This window comes from Montipora foliosa, chromosome 8, assembly GCF_036669935.1.
Source record: "Montipora foliosa isolate CH-2021 chromosome 8, ASM3666993v2, whole genome shotgun sequence".
NCBI classification, from domain to species: Eukaryota; Metazoa; Cnidaria; class Anthozoa; order Scleractinia; family Acroporidae; genus Montipora; species Montipora foliosa.
Genome location: NC_090876.1, coordinates 16,410,047 through 16,430,046, shown reverse-complemented (window position 1 = coordinate 16,430,046; position 20,000 = coordinate 16,410,047). Strand labels below are relative to the sequence as shown.

The 20,000-nt window shown below is 37.1% G+C and overlaps 1 protein-coding gene and 1 long non-coding RNA gene across 2 annotated transcripts in view; one reads left to right on the top strand and one right to left on the bottom strand.

Moving 5' to 3' along the window:
- Window positions 1-20,000, bottom strand: part of LOC138013264 (uncharacterized) — a 342,610-nt gene that overhangs the window by 187,979 nt on the left and 134,631 nt on the right. The window lies entirely within an intron of this gene.
- LOC137967438 (trace amine-associated receptor 13c-like) lies at window positions 10,146-11,974 on the top strand. The gene has a single exon (XM_068813959.1). It carries the CDS (start codon window positions 10,146-10,148, stop codon window positions 11,088-11,090), a length of 945 nt encoding a protein of 314 aa, XP_068670060.1. The 3' UTR covers window positions 11,091-11,974.

Genomic DNA, 20,000 nt, shown 5'->3' with positions numbered 1-20,000 from the left:
GCATTGCCTTGAGTTTCTAAGGTAGTAAATTCATAAGGGTGGGCCGACCAGATTTCTCGGAAAATATGCATTGGGTTGATCATGAATACTACATGCTCATACAAAACTTTCAGTTCCCCTGGCTTTTATTCTCTTGGATTTTCTTTGGGGATACGCCAGTTGAGAAGCAGTATGGGGAGTACGTAAATCTTTCTTTCTTTAATAGCAGTCCCATAATTAGAAGTAGAAACTGGAGACAATTAGTCTACCTCTGTGCTTCTGACTGACACAGAATCCGGAATATCATAAACGCACTGCCGTTGTGATACTCTGGTTTTCATTTATTTTTGGGAGACTGCTTCCCCATGGCAGGTGCCAACCATGCAACCAAACGGAAAGACTAAAATCAACAACTGACAACCTGATACGTAAAGCTCGGTTTATCTATAAAGATTTTATTTGAACTTTTACAATTTATTTCAAATTTACAATAAAGAATGGAACTCCTTAGACACTGTAACATTCAATGCATATATGCATCGCTTACAATCGTTTCAGTGGCAGTATGAATCTAGAAGTTTATCCAAATGATTTAGCCATTTCGGGAACAATGTGATTTTAGGTGGCGTTTACATTTGTCTATGTAACGGAGAGAGAGTTTTTGCAGAAAAAAAACAATTTTCAAGCGCGAAAAAGGATTTAAATTTACTCGGAATAATCCTTAGGATTACATAAAGTGATCTTCATATCGTTAAAAACTATTTTTGCTTAAACATTTCACTCTATTCTACTAAAAGGTTGTTTCGTTCAGCTCTATCGACGAGAGGCTAACTAGACTGCTGATTTCAAAGAGTTTCTAATTGAAAACATCTGCGCTTGTCTCCTGACCTAAATTGAGAAACCCCCCACTCGGCCCCTGAGAAAAACTTGAGCCACAAGGAAAAGAAGCCTCACGTTTAATCTGATGTTGTCAGTTGTATGCGTCCGCTCTCTTGTCGCTTATAAGAAAGTGCTGGGAAATTATACTAAAACATCGGACCCAACTTTTATTCAACAAATGAACAAACCTGCCAACTCAATATGTGAATTGCAACTGGGAACTGGAATAGCTGCACAAAAATTAAAACGTAACAGATTTAATCCAGAATGATTCAAATGATGCAGGGAATGAGAAAGGAATGATTAAACTCTTAGCCGGATTAAACAAATGGATACTCATTTATTGCAGCTCATTCTGTTTCGCTGGGAAGGAATCCTTTTTTTTTGGGATTTCCTAAGCCTCCTAGATTTACCTTTAATTTACTGGTTGATGGGGATAAACGGAAATAAAAATTTGACTTTTTGTTGCAAAATACGAAACATTTAATTTACCTCTTTTTTTTGAAAATGAGACATGAGCTCTCCATGTTTGTACGTACCTATAGTTAGCCATGGAAAGATCATGTTAGACTTAATAGCAGAATTCAACGTTCGATAACAACAAAAACAAAACAAAACATCAAAGAAAAAGCTATTTCAATTGACAGAATCATGATTTAGGATTCGAGGCGAGGATTCATTTTTCCTCCAGTTTCCTGGCTCTTTAAAGAAAGCTGGGAATTGTTGCAGCTATATCGACATTTGTTGCAAAGGATAGTATGTTTTTGTTTTCTTTCACAGAATTAGCTAATGACTTTCGGGATTAAATGTTTGATCTCCCTTCCTAAATGTATGTGGCGAGACTTCCACTGCTATAAATTGGAAGGCAACACTGATGATTTTCGGAGATAAGCATTGCCTACCCCATGCTAAAATGGCGAACTTTACTACCTGGAATTTCACAAACACAATTAAAGACGTGCAGCCTGCTATAAAGGACGAATCACAAAACGTCTTCAGTGTGATTTTTATAATCACCAACATAATTATTAACAGCACCGCCTGTCCATTTACAGTTGGGCTGAACGTGTTGGTGATCATTGCTTTAAAAAGAAGACCCAGTCTTCGGAGTAACGCGAACGTTATGTTGGCATATTTAGCAGTCACTGACGTCTTGACCGGTCTGACCTCTCAGCCGTTTTTAATTGTATGGAACGTAAGCCTGTTGGTTGGTAACGAAGAAACTTTTGGAATCATCCTCGAGTTCCACGTTTTCTGCTTCGGCTTGTTGGCTCGCTCCTCGTGTCTTCATCTCATGACAGTCGTTTTCGAGAGATTGGTAGCAATCAAATTTCCCTATCGCTACCCCTATGTTCTGACAAAAAGCAACATTAAATCAGCAGTCTTTTTCTGTTGGATATATAGTGCTTTGTGCTGTACAGGGCTGTTTCTAATCGACACATCAAGCAGCCTCTACAGCATATTGGCTTCTCATGTTCCAATTGCGTGCGTAATTTTCGTTTCGTCCTCCTATGCTGTCCTGTTCTCTGAGACTCGCAGGCATCAAAAGATGATCAAATCTCAATCCCTCAGGCACGAAGATGTAGAAAGATTCTTAAAAGAAAGCAAAGCGCTGAAGACAACTGTGTTAGTTGTTGCTGCTGTGGGACTGTGCTTCTTACCCGGAGCTTTGTTCCTTGCACTTAGAAAATTCTTATCACAATTCGAGAACAAAATACATCTTGTGAAAGAAATGACTCGGACTTTACTTCTGATTAACTCGTTACTTAATCCGTTGATTTATTGCTGGCGTCAACGAGAAATGAGAAAGTTCATACTTAAACCTTGGTGGCAAGCCGTGAATCCTACAGAATAGAACTTGTTATTTATCACTGCCGGGCTGGCAAGAGTGACAAGAAATTCGTAATATGAAATTAGCAAGGCACAAGTGTTCAACTTCAAAAAAATGTATATTTGACCCTGTTCCTTAATGTGCTACTCATGTTCAACACAACATATTTTTCCGCTTTTCAAATATATAATGTTTTATATGTTCTGTACTTAGTTCATATCCACGGGTTTATCATGGACTTGTGAAGTAAACAGCTCCCAGTAACGAAAGGAAAATTTAATCTAAACATGCCTCTTTCGGGTGTACAATTATATGCCTTTCGTATATGGCCTCCTTGTCTACGGTTTTGTTACAAACTCACAAAATGATCAGCCTAATTCATCCAAGGGGGACTAATAGGTCAATTGAATGTTGAAATGTCGTTCAATTATGGATTCTTCCGGTTTTCCTTTCGTTGTTCAAAACATTCATGAGATAATTGGCCTAGAACATATCAGTGGTTGTAACTCCTAATTTCAATGGAAATAACTCATTGAGAATTCCTTAAAAATAATACCAAGTGGTCATGGGTTTGACTTCTACTGGAAACTTAAGAATTTTCTTTCTGAGCAGACTGTGCCATTCGAGGTGTTAGGGTTAGCGTTAGGGTTGGGGTTAGGGTTAGTTAACATACATAACATACAATGTAATCTCCCGTAACAATAAAAAGAACTTTCGACGACGGAAACTTTTATATATTTTGCAGCTGTCCTTACTTTTGATGTCGAAATTTATTTACTTTTCTCTCACATACCAAAAAAACGTATAACGTATATTTACCTTTCAAAATTGCCATTTAACCATCCAACAAGAACTTGTGATGGCTGCACGCACAGACCTGTGGAGACGTCAGTGATGTTCACGTAACTCTGAAGAGTACCTAGGTCTTCTTTTTATTGCAACTATTACCAACACATTCAGTCCTGAACCAATTGTTAATTAACAGGCGTAGAATTCATTTCTTTCACCCTTCTACGTCACAATTAGCAATACTGATATGCATGAGTAGCCGGTTTCTTTTCATTTCAAGTTTATAGGATAGGGGATAGTTATAACAATTATTTCTATTATTTATTTTTTATTTATTTATTTATTTAATGTGTGTGTGCGCGTGTGTGTGTGTGTGTGTGAGAGAGCTTATTAATTATACAGTGTCAGTTTTAGTAGCCCGCCTAGAATAGCTCTGCTAACTGAGGGCTACAAAGGCCTTTTTCACTATTGTTAAAATAAAGTCTCTGTTGTTGTTACATTGAAGAAAAAAATTACTTTTACTTTCAAAACAATTATGGTGTTTTTAATAGTTTTGAATTGGAATGTTTAGGTTCTTGCTTTTCGGTAAAGTCAACTTGGTGAAAACAGATTTTTACCGACTGTGCTTATGAATAAAAAGAAAATCCCCACTACTGATATAAAATTGGTACATGCCGTCAATTAAAAAAAAAAGTTCGCCTTTTCATATGACACCACATACGTGATAACAGAGGTTTTTGAAAAACGCGAAAAAAGGTACTCAAGTTTGTTATAAGTAAAATTGCTGCTTATTCTTCTTTGATTTGTAACGGTTTTATTATTTTTTTTTCGGCTCTTTGCTGAATTAGTTGAGGCCTCGAATACTTCTGGATTAAGTCTGTATGATTTTGCCCTGACTAATTATAATAATTGTGCCTTATGAAATTAATTTCAATGTTCAAATTTCGGGAATTTCCTTGTGGTATTTTTCTTTGAATCTTTTTTTAACCTTGAATGAGACAACCCTAAGGTTGGTGTTTTAGCCAAAAAAACAAATGGTTAAAATGTAAATGTATGTAAAGAGCCTCTATTTGTACAAAGCTGGGTTTGGAAAGGACGATGCTTACTATCGTTATTGCGCATACGTTCTGCGCATCTTGAGATACTCAAATTTCCTATCAGCGGTGCTTATTAATACAGGGATATTTTTTTGCGCGGTTACCAACTATGCGGAAAAATCAGAACATAGCAAGTGCTCTTGGTATCCAAAAAGGGTAACCATGCATTTTTCAGAGATAATTAAGCTTCAATTTGGCAAATTACGCCATACATTGCTTAATTTGTATTTTAGAGCTTTTTACAAATATTGTTGATTAATTATCTTCGAACAATGCGTGGTTATCCCCAATTTTCTTTTTGGATTTCAATAAAGCTTGTTAAGATCTGCTTTCCCCACATATTCAGTAAACCAAGCAAAAATACCTTTGAATTGGTAGGCACCGTCCTTAAAGCTTCTAGCAGGGCTTAGATGTATGTTGGTTTTATGCAATGGCCGGCCATAAGAGTTACGAAGCCTGAAGTTTTAATGTTCACTGTTTTGACGAATTGCTTTTACTGAAGGGCTGTTTAATGGGTCTACAAAATTGCATGTTTAAGTGACATCTAATTTAATTGAATAAATTTGGCGACCCAACATGTAAAGTGCAAATGAGAACGGTAATAAATGCACTAAAAGTAATACAGATTTACTTTAACGGCTTTAAATGATGTAGCAAACGATCAGGGGGTGAAGAAGAACAATGGAAATCAACTATATTTTTTTTTGGGGGGGGGGGGGGGTGGCGGAATAATGGAATAACGATTTCCTTTGCAACCGCTATAACTCAGGGTCGGGCAGGGTTTTTGGGTGTACTGTATAGAGGGGCTTTTTAAATCGGGTATACGGTATATTTCAGCGTAAATATGGGTATTCGGTATATTATTCGGTATTTTAAATTTCAGGTATAAAGAATTTAAGTATATCTACGTTTCCTAAACTTTTGATTACCTAGATCCCAAAAAAAATATGCAATTATGACCGGTTCTTATTATTTAGAAATAAAGTTTACCTGAAAGTTTAATTCCAGTCGAAAAGACAATGAAAGAAGACAGTGGAACGTGTACATGACGTGGTTGATTTCATGGTTATGATGACCGCTAAAGGTATGATTCGTGGACATTGTAATTCTGTACATGCCGTGACGTCAGTGACATCAGTGGCATCCGGCATAAGCACATGGCATGCGGACCGATCTGACCGATCAGGACAACGCAGACAATGACGGCTCGAGCGATTTTTCTTGCGAGTTCTTGTTTTTTGTACCGGCTTGGTGAGGCAAAACTAACCAAAAAGTGGTCAACTTAAATGAGAACAAGTAAAAGAAGCTCTTCAGATTTTGTGATCTGTTATCCTGAGAAAGTACCGACAGTCCACCCCAGTATGGATCGATGAGTGATAACGAGTGGTGCATGTCTGTTCCGTAAGAAAAATGCAAAGGGCCTGTTTCTCTTCACGAATGCAAACATGCTTTGAATACCTTTCAAAATAAATATTCCCCAGTTGAGGATGGCATTCCAGTAGAATTTTATAAAACCTGCTGGAATGGTATGTGAGCCATTTTTGGAAAGTGTTAATGAAGCATTTGGCAAAGGTGAGATGTCAATTTCACCAAAAAACCAGCAGTTATAACACTAAGGTAAGATCAGACTAGACCAATTAAGTGTTTTCTTTACTAATTACTAATTTCGGGTATGCAGCATACAACACTTTGATGAATTTTGAGGATATTGCAAGGAATTTTGAGTATTTTGGGATATTTTGGCAAAATTGTTTCTGGTATACTGATATATTACTATCCCCCCCCCCTTCAATTACATGAAGTTTACCCTATACTTAGAAATTTTTCTCGTCAGGAAAAAAAAAAGGAAAAAAGAAAAAGGGAAAAAAGGAATGTTTTTGTTTAAGATGATCGACGGACATGGATGTCAAAGAGGTTGAACCTAGTCCGTTAGCCACGCGTAGGGAATCATCGATAACCACCACTCCATTGAAGCACGCTGCTGAATGCAGGCGAATTTTTATAATATTTAAATAAAGACCCATTACCAATATTGAAAGCTAAACGATTTAAGATGGGTGCTTACTTAGAATGGGCGTTTAGACTTAAACACAGTTTATCAGCACTATTCAAAATGGGTGCTTAGACCTAAATACGGTTCATGCATGGCTGGATGACTCGGATGATCATCTGAGATAACTTGCACCCACTGATCTAAATTTAGATTATATGGGTATTACCCAGTTAGATTGTATAACACTGGTGCCATATTGCATGTCTGTAATTTGAAGAATTTCCTCACCACAGTTTCTCAAAAAGTGTCCAGTATCCATAAACAAGTTCTAGTATAAACATAATTCTCCATGACTTAGGTTTATCGGTAACCTTGCTTTGGAAAAAAGCGTTTCATATACAGAATTAAAAATTAGGATGAAAAGAACTGACAGCATGTTCTCTGCTGTTTAGAGAGATGTGCAGTGGCTCAACAATTGGAACAATGGACAGAAGTGATGGCTCAGAGGTCAAGTTTTGAGGAAAGGTGTTACCTTCAGAACTAGTAGTGAATGAAGACAAACGGGCAGATTGGTTATGTGAAACAGCCATATTTGAAGCTATTGAAGTTCTGGATTATGATTGGAATCTTAAACACTTATAGATGATTAATTTGTTTGCAGTAAAATTGACAGATGTGCTGAATTCATCAGGCTCATACAAATGGGATTCTTTGTTGCTTATAAACTCAATGTACACTTAAGATTTCACTAGTTGGAGTCACATCCTAAATGAATAAAATGTTGCATGTCATAGTCTTAGTAAGGTGACCAGCAAGTTGATATGAAGAAAAAGACTCGTGACCATTACGTTTTTGATATCCATTTATTGGGAATACCGTTGTTCACCATTTCCTCATATCTTATACTTCCGAAGGGCTAACAAATTAAATTATATTTTAGTTCTATAATTGTAAAAATTTAAAAAGCTTGGAACTTGATGTTAAAAAAAGGAATACTCTTTGGTGTGTCACTCTTAAAATCGCTTTGTTCCCTGAGCCTGGTCTAGTCCGAACTTACTAATTTCCTGTTGTCATTTTGTAATCAATTTTCAACTTGAATAGTCTGATTCTTTGGAAATGAACAGAGAGAAGGGGGGACCTAAATTGGCTTGTAGGTGATAAGATCATTCTTACAGATTGAGAGAGGTGTACAAGGTTCAAGATGGCGACTTGTTCAAGTACAACTTGGGAATCATAGACCTTGCTATGCCCTTAGACAGTGGTTATTTATTTTAGTTCCCTAGGGATTTGGGGATGTGCTGAAATTCAAAACCATAACCAGCTATCTTGCTCTAGTTCCCTTAAGCTAACACCATGTAAGCTAAGTAATTTTCAAATGGGAGGTGCTCCATGCAATACACGTGGTAAAATTACCAACTCTCTATTTTCTGGCTGTTTACTCAGACCATAATTTGGCCAAAGCTGCTGTTTTTGGCCCGTCGTTTACGCTCGTTCATGTTCATGCCAACAAACTTAAAAACCTAAAAAAAAAGCAAGCTACCGTAAACTTCGGGTGTGAACATTTATTTTCATAATGGAGCCAAAATTCCTGATATTTTAACACATTTCAAACAAGAACGCCCAACAGAGCAGAAGAGAGTGCAGTGAGAGGTAAACACGAAAGGTTGGAATCAAAACTAACGCGGTAAAATGTCGGTCCAGTTTGCTTATGTGTGTTTAAAGAGCCCTTCGAATTCTGCAACTTTCGCAAATAACTAAGCCTTATAAAGATTACCATGTGACTCCACACCAAAACAACTTTTTTTTGGTTTCCCCTTATTATTCGAAAGTACTTTGCTGTGAATCTTTGCCATAACCAGCCTAACCGTCTCTCGATCTTTTGAAACCGTCTACACGTAAGGACGTTGCAGATAAACGACACAGATAACGACACGAACTCGAAACTTTATGCCACGGAGACCGCCATTACTTTGTTTGATGCTAATGGCGGACCAGCGGATACGCCCATAAGAGATCTCAAAGACGCGCACGCGCAGACAGAATGCCCATCTGCTTGCACTAATTTGAACCATCTTCGCTGATTTCACTTTTCTGCACTCTATTTGGGATTAATTGACGTGCTCTCATCCAATCAACACGCGGACTTTGTCCATGTACATTATTAAAAAATGAATGGCGCTTCTAAAATAAATAAAACTCTTCGTGGCTCGTGTGTCGGGTTATAATGTACTTGGCGGGGGTTGGGGGAAGAGGGGGGGGGGGGGTGGGGGTGGTATTAATGCCCTAGAAATTCCACATCAATCAATCAATCAATCAATCAACTTTATTTAAAACACGATAAATGGCTCAGCAAGCTGGTCTTCAGACATGCCATGTAAGAATTACAAAATATAAATGGTAAAAATTACAAGAATTACAAGATATAGTAAATGTTAAAACGACTAATGAACTACTGTAGGTATAACTTAGCGCTAAATATTATTCAATGTCAAAGAAATTTAAGCAATAGTAATAATTAGTAACAATCATAATTTACTATATAAATAATACGAAACAAAGCATGTAAAAACGTTCCCTAGCGATGTAAAATGTGTCCTAGGATATCGCGCGTTTAAAGCTTGCAAGATCCCTTATCTCACGTATTTGACTTGACAGTTGGTTCCCTGCATTTGCGTTAGAGGCCTTTCTCAGCCGCGGATGTTATTAACGAACAAAATAGCCGCCTGAGAGGTTTATTTACAAAACAGAACCCGGCTGCGTCGATTCAAGGTTCTATCGAAAAGCAACAAAGGCTGCGGAAAAAGTTCGTCACAAGAGTTTCAACATTTCATCTTTACTATATCACATGGAAGAGAAACTCTTTTTGTAGAGTCTAGTGGTAGTGACATTAAAAAGCTGGTCCCAAGTGCTGTTCCGGAAAGTACAAAAAAATCAATAAAATAGAATATACTGTCAACATTAAGGTAAAAGAAAGTTATTAAACCGATCAAATGTACTCCCTTCTGTCAGTCGCGCGCCATCAGATCAACAATGGCTTTTTACGAGCAGTTTTTGCGCGTCATAAAACTTAATGGAAGGTTATGAAATAAATCATTAGCCTTCAGTCTAATTCAAATCGCCAATTGGATATGTGACGAGCAAATGGGAACAATTATAAGTGAAGAAAAAGTAATGCGGACTAATTCAGACTAACCCAGGTGTTTATGAAGGCTTCAAATGATACAGCAAACGAGAAAATAATGATTAAGCTACAAAACATGAATGCGTTAGGAAATTCATCGTAAGTTATTTATACTTAAACCATACTTTCGTTTGAATAGAAGAGAAACTACTTTTTTCTTGAAATTATATGATTAGCTTGCTGTTGAATGGAAACCGGATTCTGGAAGACGAGGTGGAGACTCGTGGAAAATTTTGCAGGTGTCTCGACTTTTGATGTATCCTTCCCCGGAATGAACCAATGAATTTCAGAATTGGATTCCTAATTAATATCTGATCCTATGAGGCGAGCCCACCACAACTATAAACTGCGACGCACCCTACACACAGTGATCAACATTATATATTGTCTAGTAAAATGGTGAACTTCACTTCCTCGAGCTCCAATTTAACAAACGCAGGCAAAGAGACGAATTCCACGATGCAAGACAAAACACAAGACACCGTCAGTGTAGCTTTCCTTTCCATTAATATAATCATCAATATCATCACATGTCCATTCACAGTTGGACTGAATGCGTTGGTGATAATTGCTATAAAAAGACGACCAAGGCTTCAGAGCAACGCAAACGTTTTGTTAGCATGTTTGGCAGTCACTGACGTCTTGACAGGTCTGACGTCTCAGCCATCGTCAGTTATATGGAATGTAAGCCTGTTAGTTGGTGCCACAGACATTGTTGCCGTCTTCCGCGATTTGCAAGCGTTCTTCTTTGCCTTGTTGGCTTATTCCTCGAGTCTTCATCTCATGATAGTTGTTTGCGAGAGACTGGTGGCCATAAAATTTCCTTATCGCTACCCTTACATACTCACCAAAAGAAACATCAAGCTAGCGATCTTGTTCTGTTGGACATATAGTGCTTTGTGCCGCATAGGGGTGTATGCAATGGACAAAACAAGCCTTCTTTATTTTATATTTCTTTCTCATATTTTAAACGTGTGTGTTGTTTTTGTTACCTCTTCTTACGTTGTCCTTTACTTTGAAACTCGTCGGCATCAAAAGATGATTAAAGCTCAACAGCTTTCGCAAGAAGATGTAGAAAGATTCTTAAAGGATTGCAAAGCCCTAAAAACAACTGTGTTAGTAGTCGGTGCTGTTGGGCTGTGCTTGTTACCCGGAAATATGTACTTTGTGGCCAAATATTTCGTTTTTTTCGAAAACAGAGTCCATCTTGTGAGCGAAATAACTTGGACTTCTATGATGATCAACTCACTTCTTAATCCTTTGATTTATTGCTGGCGTCAACGAGAACTCAGAAACTTTATATTTAAACCTTTTTCCAACACGGTTAATCCCATTGGATAGAACTTGTTGGCGATTATATTGGTTAGGCCTAAGTTTTATTAAAATTAGAGAAATCCCGAGAATAATCTGTCTATATAGTTCAGTATAATATACTAAATTATTGCAACAAGACTATTCAGTCACTGTCTTCTTATGCTGTGAGTAACACTGTTATTGAAAATGACAGCCTATTTTTGTTGTTGTTGTTGTTGTCGTTGCTTTTTCTTTTTCCTTTTTTTTTTTTTTTTTTTTTGCTTTTCTCGTCCAATTACGACGTGTCGTCGGTTCCTGACTGTTATAGAAGACCATAAAAGACCAGAATTGACGAATATCCCTTTTGCCAACAATGATGCCTCAATAGCGATTATTCAAAATCTTTGTCATTAAAGTACTTTTTTGTTTGAAAAACACTAGTGTTTTACTTGTATCATTATTCCTCAGTAAACATTTTTAGTATCTATCCCGTGAAATGACTGTGAGATGGTGAGTACATCGGTAAGACTGAGTTTGGGACTCGTTAAAGGATGCCAAAGAGCGGTTTTGCTGTGTAAACTCGAAAACCCTGCTTTTTGTCAGAGTTTGTTCGGCAACCTATAATGATAGAATTATGGCCATTAAACGGCGGTGCCAATGACGCCTTTGTTACAACCGATTCGAGGCTGCATGACGTCACGATATTTGATGCGGTTTTTCATTTGATCTAATGCACATAAAACGTAAGGCCATAAGATCAATTTTGGCGTGGAGAAGTCGACAATAGGCTCTATTGAACGCGGTACTCAGTACTTTCACAACTGCAATTTTGCAGTAATTCCATTCTGTAGACAAACACAATATTTCGCGTCTTTGGCACTCAGTGAATTGTTTGTTTGGTATTGATAAGTAAACATTTTGTATTTATGTGCTCCTCTATATAGAGACAAAAGAGTCTCTTCATACATTACAGATGCAAACTGCTTCACAGTTTATTAATCGCAATATGTTTCTCTAGATACATCAAGGAAACAAGCACTTCGTGGTTTATTAAGTACGAAATCAATGTTAGTAATTTGAAGGACTGATTAACTTGAAAGGAAACCGGCTTCTGAAAGACGAGGCGGAGACTCTTGGAAAATTTTGCAGGTGTCTCGACTTTTGATGTATCCTTCCTCGGAATGAACCAATGAATTTCAGAATTGGATTCCTAATTAATATCTGATCCTATGAGGCGAGCCCACCACAACTATAAACTGCGACGCACCCTACACACAGTGATCAACATTATATATTGTCTAGTAAAATGGTTAACTTCACTGCCTCGAGCTCCAATTTAACAAACACAGGCAAAGAGACGAATTCCACGATGCAAGACAAAACACAAGACACCGTCATTGTAGCTTTCCTTTCCATTAACATAATCATCAATATCATCATATGTCCATTCACAGTTGGACTGAATGCGTTGGTGATAATTGCTATAAAAAGACGACCAAGGCTTCAGAGTAACGCAAACGTTTTGTTAGCATGTTTAGCAGTCACTGATGTCTTGACAGGTCTGACGTCTCAGCCATCGTCAGTTATATGGAATGTAAGCCTGTTAGTTGGTGCCACAGACATTGTTGCCGTCTTCCGCGATTTGCAAGCGTTCTTCTTTGCCTTGTTGGCTTATTGCTCGTGTCTTCATCTCATGATAGTTGTTTGTGAGAGACTGGTGGCCATAAAATTTCCTTATCGCTACCCTTACATACTCACCAAACGAAACATCAAGCTAGCGATCTTGTTCTGTTGGACATATAGTGCTTTGTGCCGCATAGGGGTGTATGCAATGGACAAAACAAGCCTTCTTTATTTTATATTTCTTTCTCATATTTTAAACGTGTGTGTTGTTTTTGTTACCTCTTCTTACGTTGTCCTTTACTTTGAAACTCGTCGGCATCAAAAGATGATTAAAGCTCAACAGCTTTCGCAAGGAGATGTAGAAAGATTCTTAAAGGATTTCAAAGCCCTAAAACAACTGTGTTAGTAGTCGGTGCTGTTGGGCTGTGCTTGTTACCCGGAAATATGTACTTTGTGGTCAGATATTTCGATTTTTTCCAAACAGAGTCCATCTTGTGAGCGAAATAACTTGAACTTCTATGATGATCAACTCACTTCTTAATCCTTTGATTTATTGCTGGCGTCAACGAGAACTCAGAATTTTTATATTTAAACCTTTTTCCAACACGGTTAATCAAATTGGATAGAAATTGTTGGCGATTATGTTGGTTAGGCCTAAGTTTTTTTAAAATTAGTGAAATCCCGAGAATAATTTGTCTATATAGTTCAGTATAATATACTATTTTATTGCAGCAAGACTATTCAGTCACTGTCTTCTTACGCTGTAGGTAACACTGTTATTGAAAATGATAGGCTATATTTGTTGTTGTTGTTGTCGTTGCTTTTTCTTTTTCCTTTTTTTTTTTTTTTTTGCCTTTCTCGTCGAATTACGACGTGTCATCGGTTCCTGACTGTTATAGAAGACCATAAAAGGCCAGAGTTGACGAATATTCCTTTTGCCAACAATGATGCATCAATAGCGATTATTCAAAATCTTTATCATTAAAGTACTTTTTTGTTTGAAAAACACTAGTGTTTTACTTGTATGATCATTCCTCAGTGAACATTTTAAGGATTGATTGATTGATTTATTTATTTATTTATTTATAGAAAGCAATGTAGGACATTGAAATCTTGGCAGAAAGTTCCATAAGAAATATAAGGTTGGTGAACCTAGTAGGGGTTACGTGTCCTTTCGCTTTGCCTCCTAACTTAACCGTCCAAACATTTTTCTAAAGATCTAATAAAGGTACATGAAATTTAAAATTAATCAATGACAAACTATTTGAATATTATGGGCTCGTAGCAGCGCTGTTGCACTTGTTTACTTTCGAGTAATATTTGGTACGACAAATTGAGTCAATGGTTTCCATTGACATTGCTTCTCCCACCGAGGAGCCAGCCTAGCAGCCCCCGCGTAAAAAGGGGATAATATGTAAGTTGGCAGATATTAATTGTGTAGAGGAAAGCAATCTCGATTTGCTCAAAAACCAAAATTTGATTTGATTTGATTTGCGTTAACTTGTTAATTTCAATTTGCAGTGTCCCCGATTAGTGCTCATCGGCGCTAGAAGATTAGACACTTAAATAAAGTTTCTTTCCTTTCCCTTCCTTTCCTTTCTTTTAACCGAGCGCGCAAGGTGGTATCAGTAGTGCTCAACCGAGCAGGCAAGGTAGCTGTTTAGGCATAGCGCCGGATTGAAGGTGAGTAATTTTTGAACATTTACAGCGATTCCTTTCACTTTAAAAATCAAAGATTATAGTATCTCATAGAAAATCATAATTCCTGGGACAGAAATTGAAACAGGGGCGACGCTTTGTCAGAGACAAATGAGAAACAGCTGGGCGACAGACTCGGCCCACAAACTGCTAGAAGCAACCTCACAAAGCAAAAGCATAGCCTGTCGGTAAGAACATTTTCAAACAATCTTCAATCATATATTTACAACAGTTATTAATAATAATCAGCCCGGGGATCCGAATACAATAACCGACTTTTGCTCCTATTTTATGGCATTTCAAGGTACCGTAGAAAGAACCACGCACGTGAATCAAAAACATGATGACGAAATGTTGCCTTCTGGTTAATGTTCCCTATCATATTTTCAAGGCATTTTCCATAATTAAGTAAATTTGCTTTTCAATAGGTAGCGTATCAAATAGGGATTCGCCACGTGTTCCCCGAGTGCGTCTGCGTGGGAGGCTACGTATCAAATAAACGTTGAGGGAAATTGAAAATAAATGTTGTTTGTTATTGCCCATCCTTTCCTTGCATATTTTACTTTCATTTACCTACATAATTACATGTAAAATAATATGAAGGCATCCCAATGTCCAGCACATATTAATTGAAAAACACCGAGTACATAGGTTTGATCGACCATTTCCTTGCCTGCTGGCATTTCAATTTTATGTTATTTTTATTTTGTATTTTTGGGAGGCTTGTGTGCGTTTTTGAAAAAAGCGGGAAATGATTTTCAAATTCGAAAAAATATCTGAAGTGATTTCGTTGGCATTATCCGTAGAGTTTATTGAATTCAATCGAAGAAGTAATTGGCGAAGGTTTCCTTATTTAACTGTTTAAGATACTGAAGTTTGGTGTCAGCCAGATAAGAAGTACGACTATCTCCCGTCAAATTAAAAAAAAATGCACAACTTTGAATTCGCTCGTATTGTCAACTTAAGTTGTTGCTCTCTTGTTAGGGAAAAAGTTAGCCGGCTAAGAGCGATTGAGAAATTCGAAATGTTATGAAAATAGTCGACCCAAATTTATTTTAGGAAATATGTAATTGAACGTGAAGTACAAATTGGAACAATTATAATGGCAGAAAAAGTACAAATCATACAGCACATAAAAAGCGAATCATTGAGATTCAAAACAAAGAATATGTCACAAAAAAGTTAAATTCAAGTACTTATATAGCGCATGATCCATAAGTAGATGATCTTAGGCGCTTAAAATTAACAATAAGGTTATTTACAATGTTTAAAAATTATGCGGACTTATCATGATTATATTTACTGTGGTAAGAAGTATATAAAATAATCGTATAATGAAGAAAGTAATAAAGTAAAAAAAAAAATTAATAATACGATTTTTGAAATAAACTTGTCTTAAGTTTAAACCAAACCCGAAGATCTTGTTCTGATGGAACAAAAAACTGATGCCATTTACCGCTCTATCCCGTGAAATGACTGAGATCGTGAGTACATCGGTAAGACTGAGTTTGGGACTCGTTAAAAGATCGCCAAACAGCAGTTTTGCTTTGTAAACTCGAAAACCCTGCTTTTTGTCAGAGTCAAACTATAATGATAGAATTATGGCCATTAAACGGCGGTGCCATTGACGCCTTTGTTAAAACCGATCCGAGGCCGCATGACGTCACGATATTTGATGCGGTTTTTCATTTGATCTAATGCAAATAAAACGTAAACCCATAAGATCAATTTTGGCGTGAAGAAGTCCACAATAGGCTCTATTGAACGCGGTACTCAGTACTTTCACAACTGCAATTTTGCAGTAATTCCATTCTGTAGACAAACAATATTTTGCATCTTTGACACTCAGTGAATTGTTTGTTTGGTATCGATAAGTAGACATTTTGTATTTATGTGCTCCTGTACATAGAGAAAAGAGTCTCTCCCTACATTACAGAAGCAAACTGCTTCACAGTTTATTAATCGCAAAATGCTTCTCTAGATACATCAAGGAAACAAGCACTTCGTGGTTTATTAACTACGAAATCAATGTTAGTAATTTGAAGGACTGATTAACTTGAAAGGAAACCGGGTTCTGGAAGACAAGGCGGAGACTCTTGGAAAATTTTGCAGGTGTCTCGACTTTTGATGTATCCTTCCCAAGAATGAACCAATGAATTTCAGAATTGGATTCTTAATTAATATCTGATCCTATGAGGCGAGCCCACCACAACTATAAACTGCGACGCACCCTACACACAGTGATCAACATTATATATTGTCTAGTAAAATGGTGAACTTTACTGCCACGAGCTCCAATTTAACAAACACAGGCAAAGAGACGAATTCCACGATGCAAGACAAAACACAAGACACCGTCAGTGTAGCTTTCCTTTCCATTAACATAATCATCAATATCATCACATGTCCATTCACAGTTGGACTGAATGCTTTGGTGATAATTGCTGTAAAAAGACGACCACGGCTTCAGAGCAACGCGAACGTTTTGTTAGCATGTTTGGCAGTCACTGACGTCTTGAAAGGTCTGACGTCTCAGCCATCGTCAGTTATATGGAATGTAAGCCTGTTAGTTGGTGCCGCAGACATTGTTGCCGTCTTCCGCGATTTGCAAGCGTTCTTCTTTGCCTTATTGGCTTATTCCTCGAGTCTTCATCTCATGATAGTTGTTTGCGAGAGACTGGTGGCGATAAAATTTCCTTATCGCTACCCTTACATACTCACCAAAAGAAACATCAAGCTAGCGATCTTGTTCTGTTGGACATATAGTGCTTTGTGCCGCATAGGGGTGTATGCAATGGACAAAACAAGCCTTCTTTATTTTATATTTCTTTCTCATATTTTAAACGTGTGTGTTGTTTTTGTTACCTCTTCTTACGTTGTCCTTTACTTTGAAACTCGTCGGCATCAAAAGATGATTAAAGCTCAACAGCTTTCGCAAGAATATGTAGAAAGATTCTTAAAGGATTGCAAAGCCCTAAAAACAACTGTGTTAGTAGTCGGTGCTGTTGGGCTGTGCTTGTTACCCGGAAATATGTACTTTGTGGCCAGATATTTCGATTTTTTCCAAAACAGAGTCCATCTTGTGAGCGAAATAACTTGGAGTTCTTTGATGATCAACTCACTTCTTAATCCTTTGATTTATTGCTGGCGTTAACGAGAACTCAGAAACTTTATATTTAAACCCTTTTCCAACACGGTTAATCCCATTGGATAGAAATTGTTGGCGATTATGTTGGTTAGGCCTAAGTTTTTTTAAAATTAGTGAAATCCCGAGAATAATTTGTCTATATAGTTCAGTATAATATACTATTTTATTGCAACAAGACTATTCAGTCACTGTCTTCTTATGCTGTGGGTAACACTGTTATTGAAAATGATAGGCTATTTTTGTTGTTGTTTTTGTCGTTGCTTTTTCTTTTTTCTTTTTTTTTTTTGCCTTTCTCGTCGAATTACGACGTGTTGTCGGTTCTTAACTGTTATAGAAGAACGTCACGATATTTGATGCGGTTTTTCATTTGATGTAATGGAAATAAAATGTAAAGCCATAAGATCAATTTTGGCGTGAAGAAGTCGACAATAGGCTCTATTGAAAGCGGTACTTAGTACTTTGACAACTGCAATTTTGCAGTAATTCCATTTTGTAGACAAACACAATATTTCGCATCTTTGACACTCAGTGAATTGTTTGTTTGGTATCGATAAGTAAACATTTTGTATTTATGTGCTCTTCTATATAGAGACAAAGGAGTCTCTCCATACATTACAGACGCAAACTGCTTCACAGTTTATTAATCGCAAAATGTTTCTCTAGATACATCAAGGAAACAAGCACTTCGTGGTTTATTAACTACGAAATCAATGTTAGTAATTTGAAGGACTAATTAACTTGCAAAACATTTCTCCACCTATCTATGCACAAGGGACTTCAGTCACTTCACAATTGATTAACAATCGTAATTGAACCGAGTGGAGTGCCATTTGGTCTAAAATCATTCCTGTGATTTCAAAATCGAACGAGGGCGCAGCGGGAGTTTGATTTGAAATCACAAGTATGATGTCAGACCAAAATTACACTACAGTCACTTGAATTACCACTTTATTATGTCCATTAAGAAATCACACAACAATTATTTAATCGCTAAAATGCAGGATTTTAGTCAGTACCAATATTTTATTGCATGATCCAGTTTGGAACAAACGTTGCAAAATTCGCCACACGATCATGGTTTTCTTTGACTTTCATTTTCTTCCAATTTGATTGGTTACCTTAAACGAGCCTTGAAATTTGATTGGTTGTTTTGCTTTAGTGTTCCTTTCTCATTGGCTGAGGAAGTGGTGCCATTTGGTGCAAAAAGTAGTGCGATTTGGATTTAATGAATGGCGAAATGTTTCTGTATCTACACTAGTAATAGTTGACGCTACAGCTGCCTCCGCTGTTAAGGATAGTATACAAACGGAGCAATTGATGTTGAAGCGGGGAGAGAACAAATCAGTACCGAATATGAAAGGGCGTTGTGAGTAGACGGTTTGATAATGGCAGACACGATGGTGTACCAGTCGAAACAGAAACTAAAGGAAAGACAAGGCCAATTTTTTCCTCAATGTGGCCACCGTTTTTTTTTTTTTTTTTAATTTAACAACGGCGTGGGGACGGCATGGTTAGCATTATTGAAGGGATGGGGTTGTTTCAAGAGTTGTTAAACAGGGATCTCTGAACTGCAACTTACGCATTGTAGGTGCTCGGCACGGCACGTGTATATAATTACTTATCATTGTTATATAAATAGTCGGTCAGAATTCAAAATAACAAGAGGCTACACAGCCTAAACTCTGGCCTCCAAAAATACGATGGTGTAAGTTTAAGTTTAAGTTAAAGTTTAATAAAGCTTCTTACAAATGTACGAAACAAAGCATGTATACAACAGTACAATAGGTAAAGGAAAGCAATAGGGGGAAACTGAATTTTCATATAAAAACTGCCCTCCAAAAATAAAAGATAAAGCAATTAAGAATAGTATATCTAATATATAATTTCACTTTGGTTACGAAAACTAAAAGAAACATCTATTTACAAAGATAATTAAGTAGTAAAGTTTTAAACGAGTTTAAGCTGCAAGCAGACATAACTGAGTTTGGTAAAGAGTTCCAGTCATTAACGTAACGGTTAAAAAATGAAAATTTAAAATAGTTTGTCCTCGCTGCTTTAGGCCTAATTTTAAAGTCATGGTTACTTCTAACTCTTGTTGGGCCAGTCAGATCCACATATGCGGTATAGTCAATAACAGAATAGCCATGAATTATCTTGTAAAACGGAACTATTATAGTGACCAATCAAAACAGAGTTTGTAATTGGAAATCTTAACATCTACGAGATACAAAAACAAACTAAAATTTGATTGCGGGGACTTTCACCTCATATAGACTCCATTTTGGTTCCCCGGTAGGCGGGGAATTCGCTGGAAGTCACGGTCTTCGCATCCCCTACCGGGGGAATTAAGTTGGGCAGTCACTCCTTGGTCAGCGGTCTTCATTTTCGCTCCTCGTAGAAATTTTGCACGCATTGTTGTCGCTTTCTTGACAAACTCGATCGTGGATTCCGGTTAATTTTTTCACATTTTGCAAAGCGTATTAGCCATT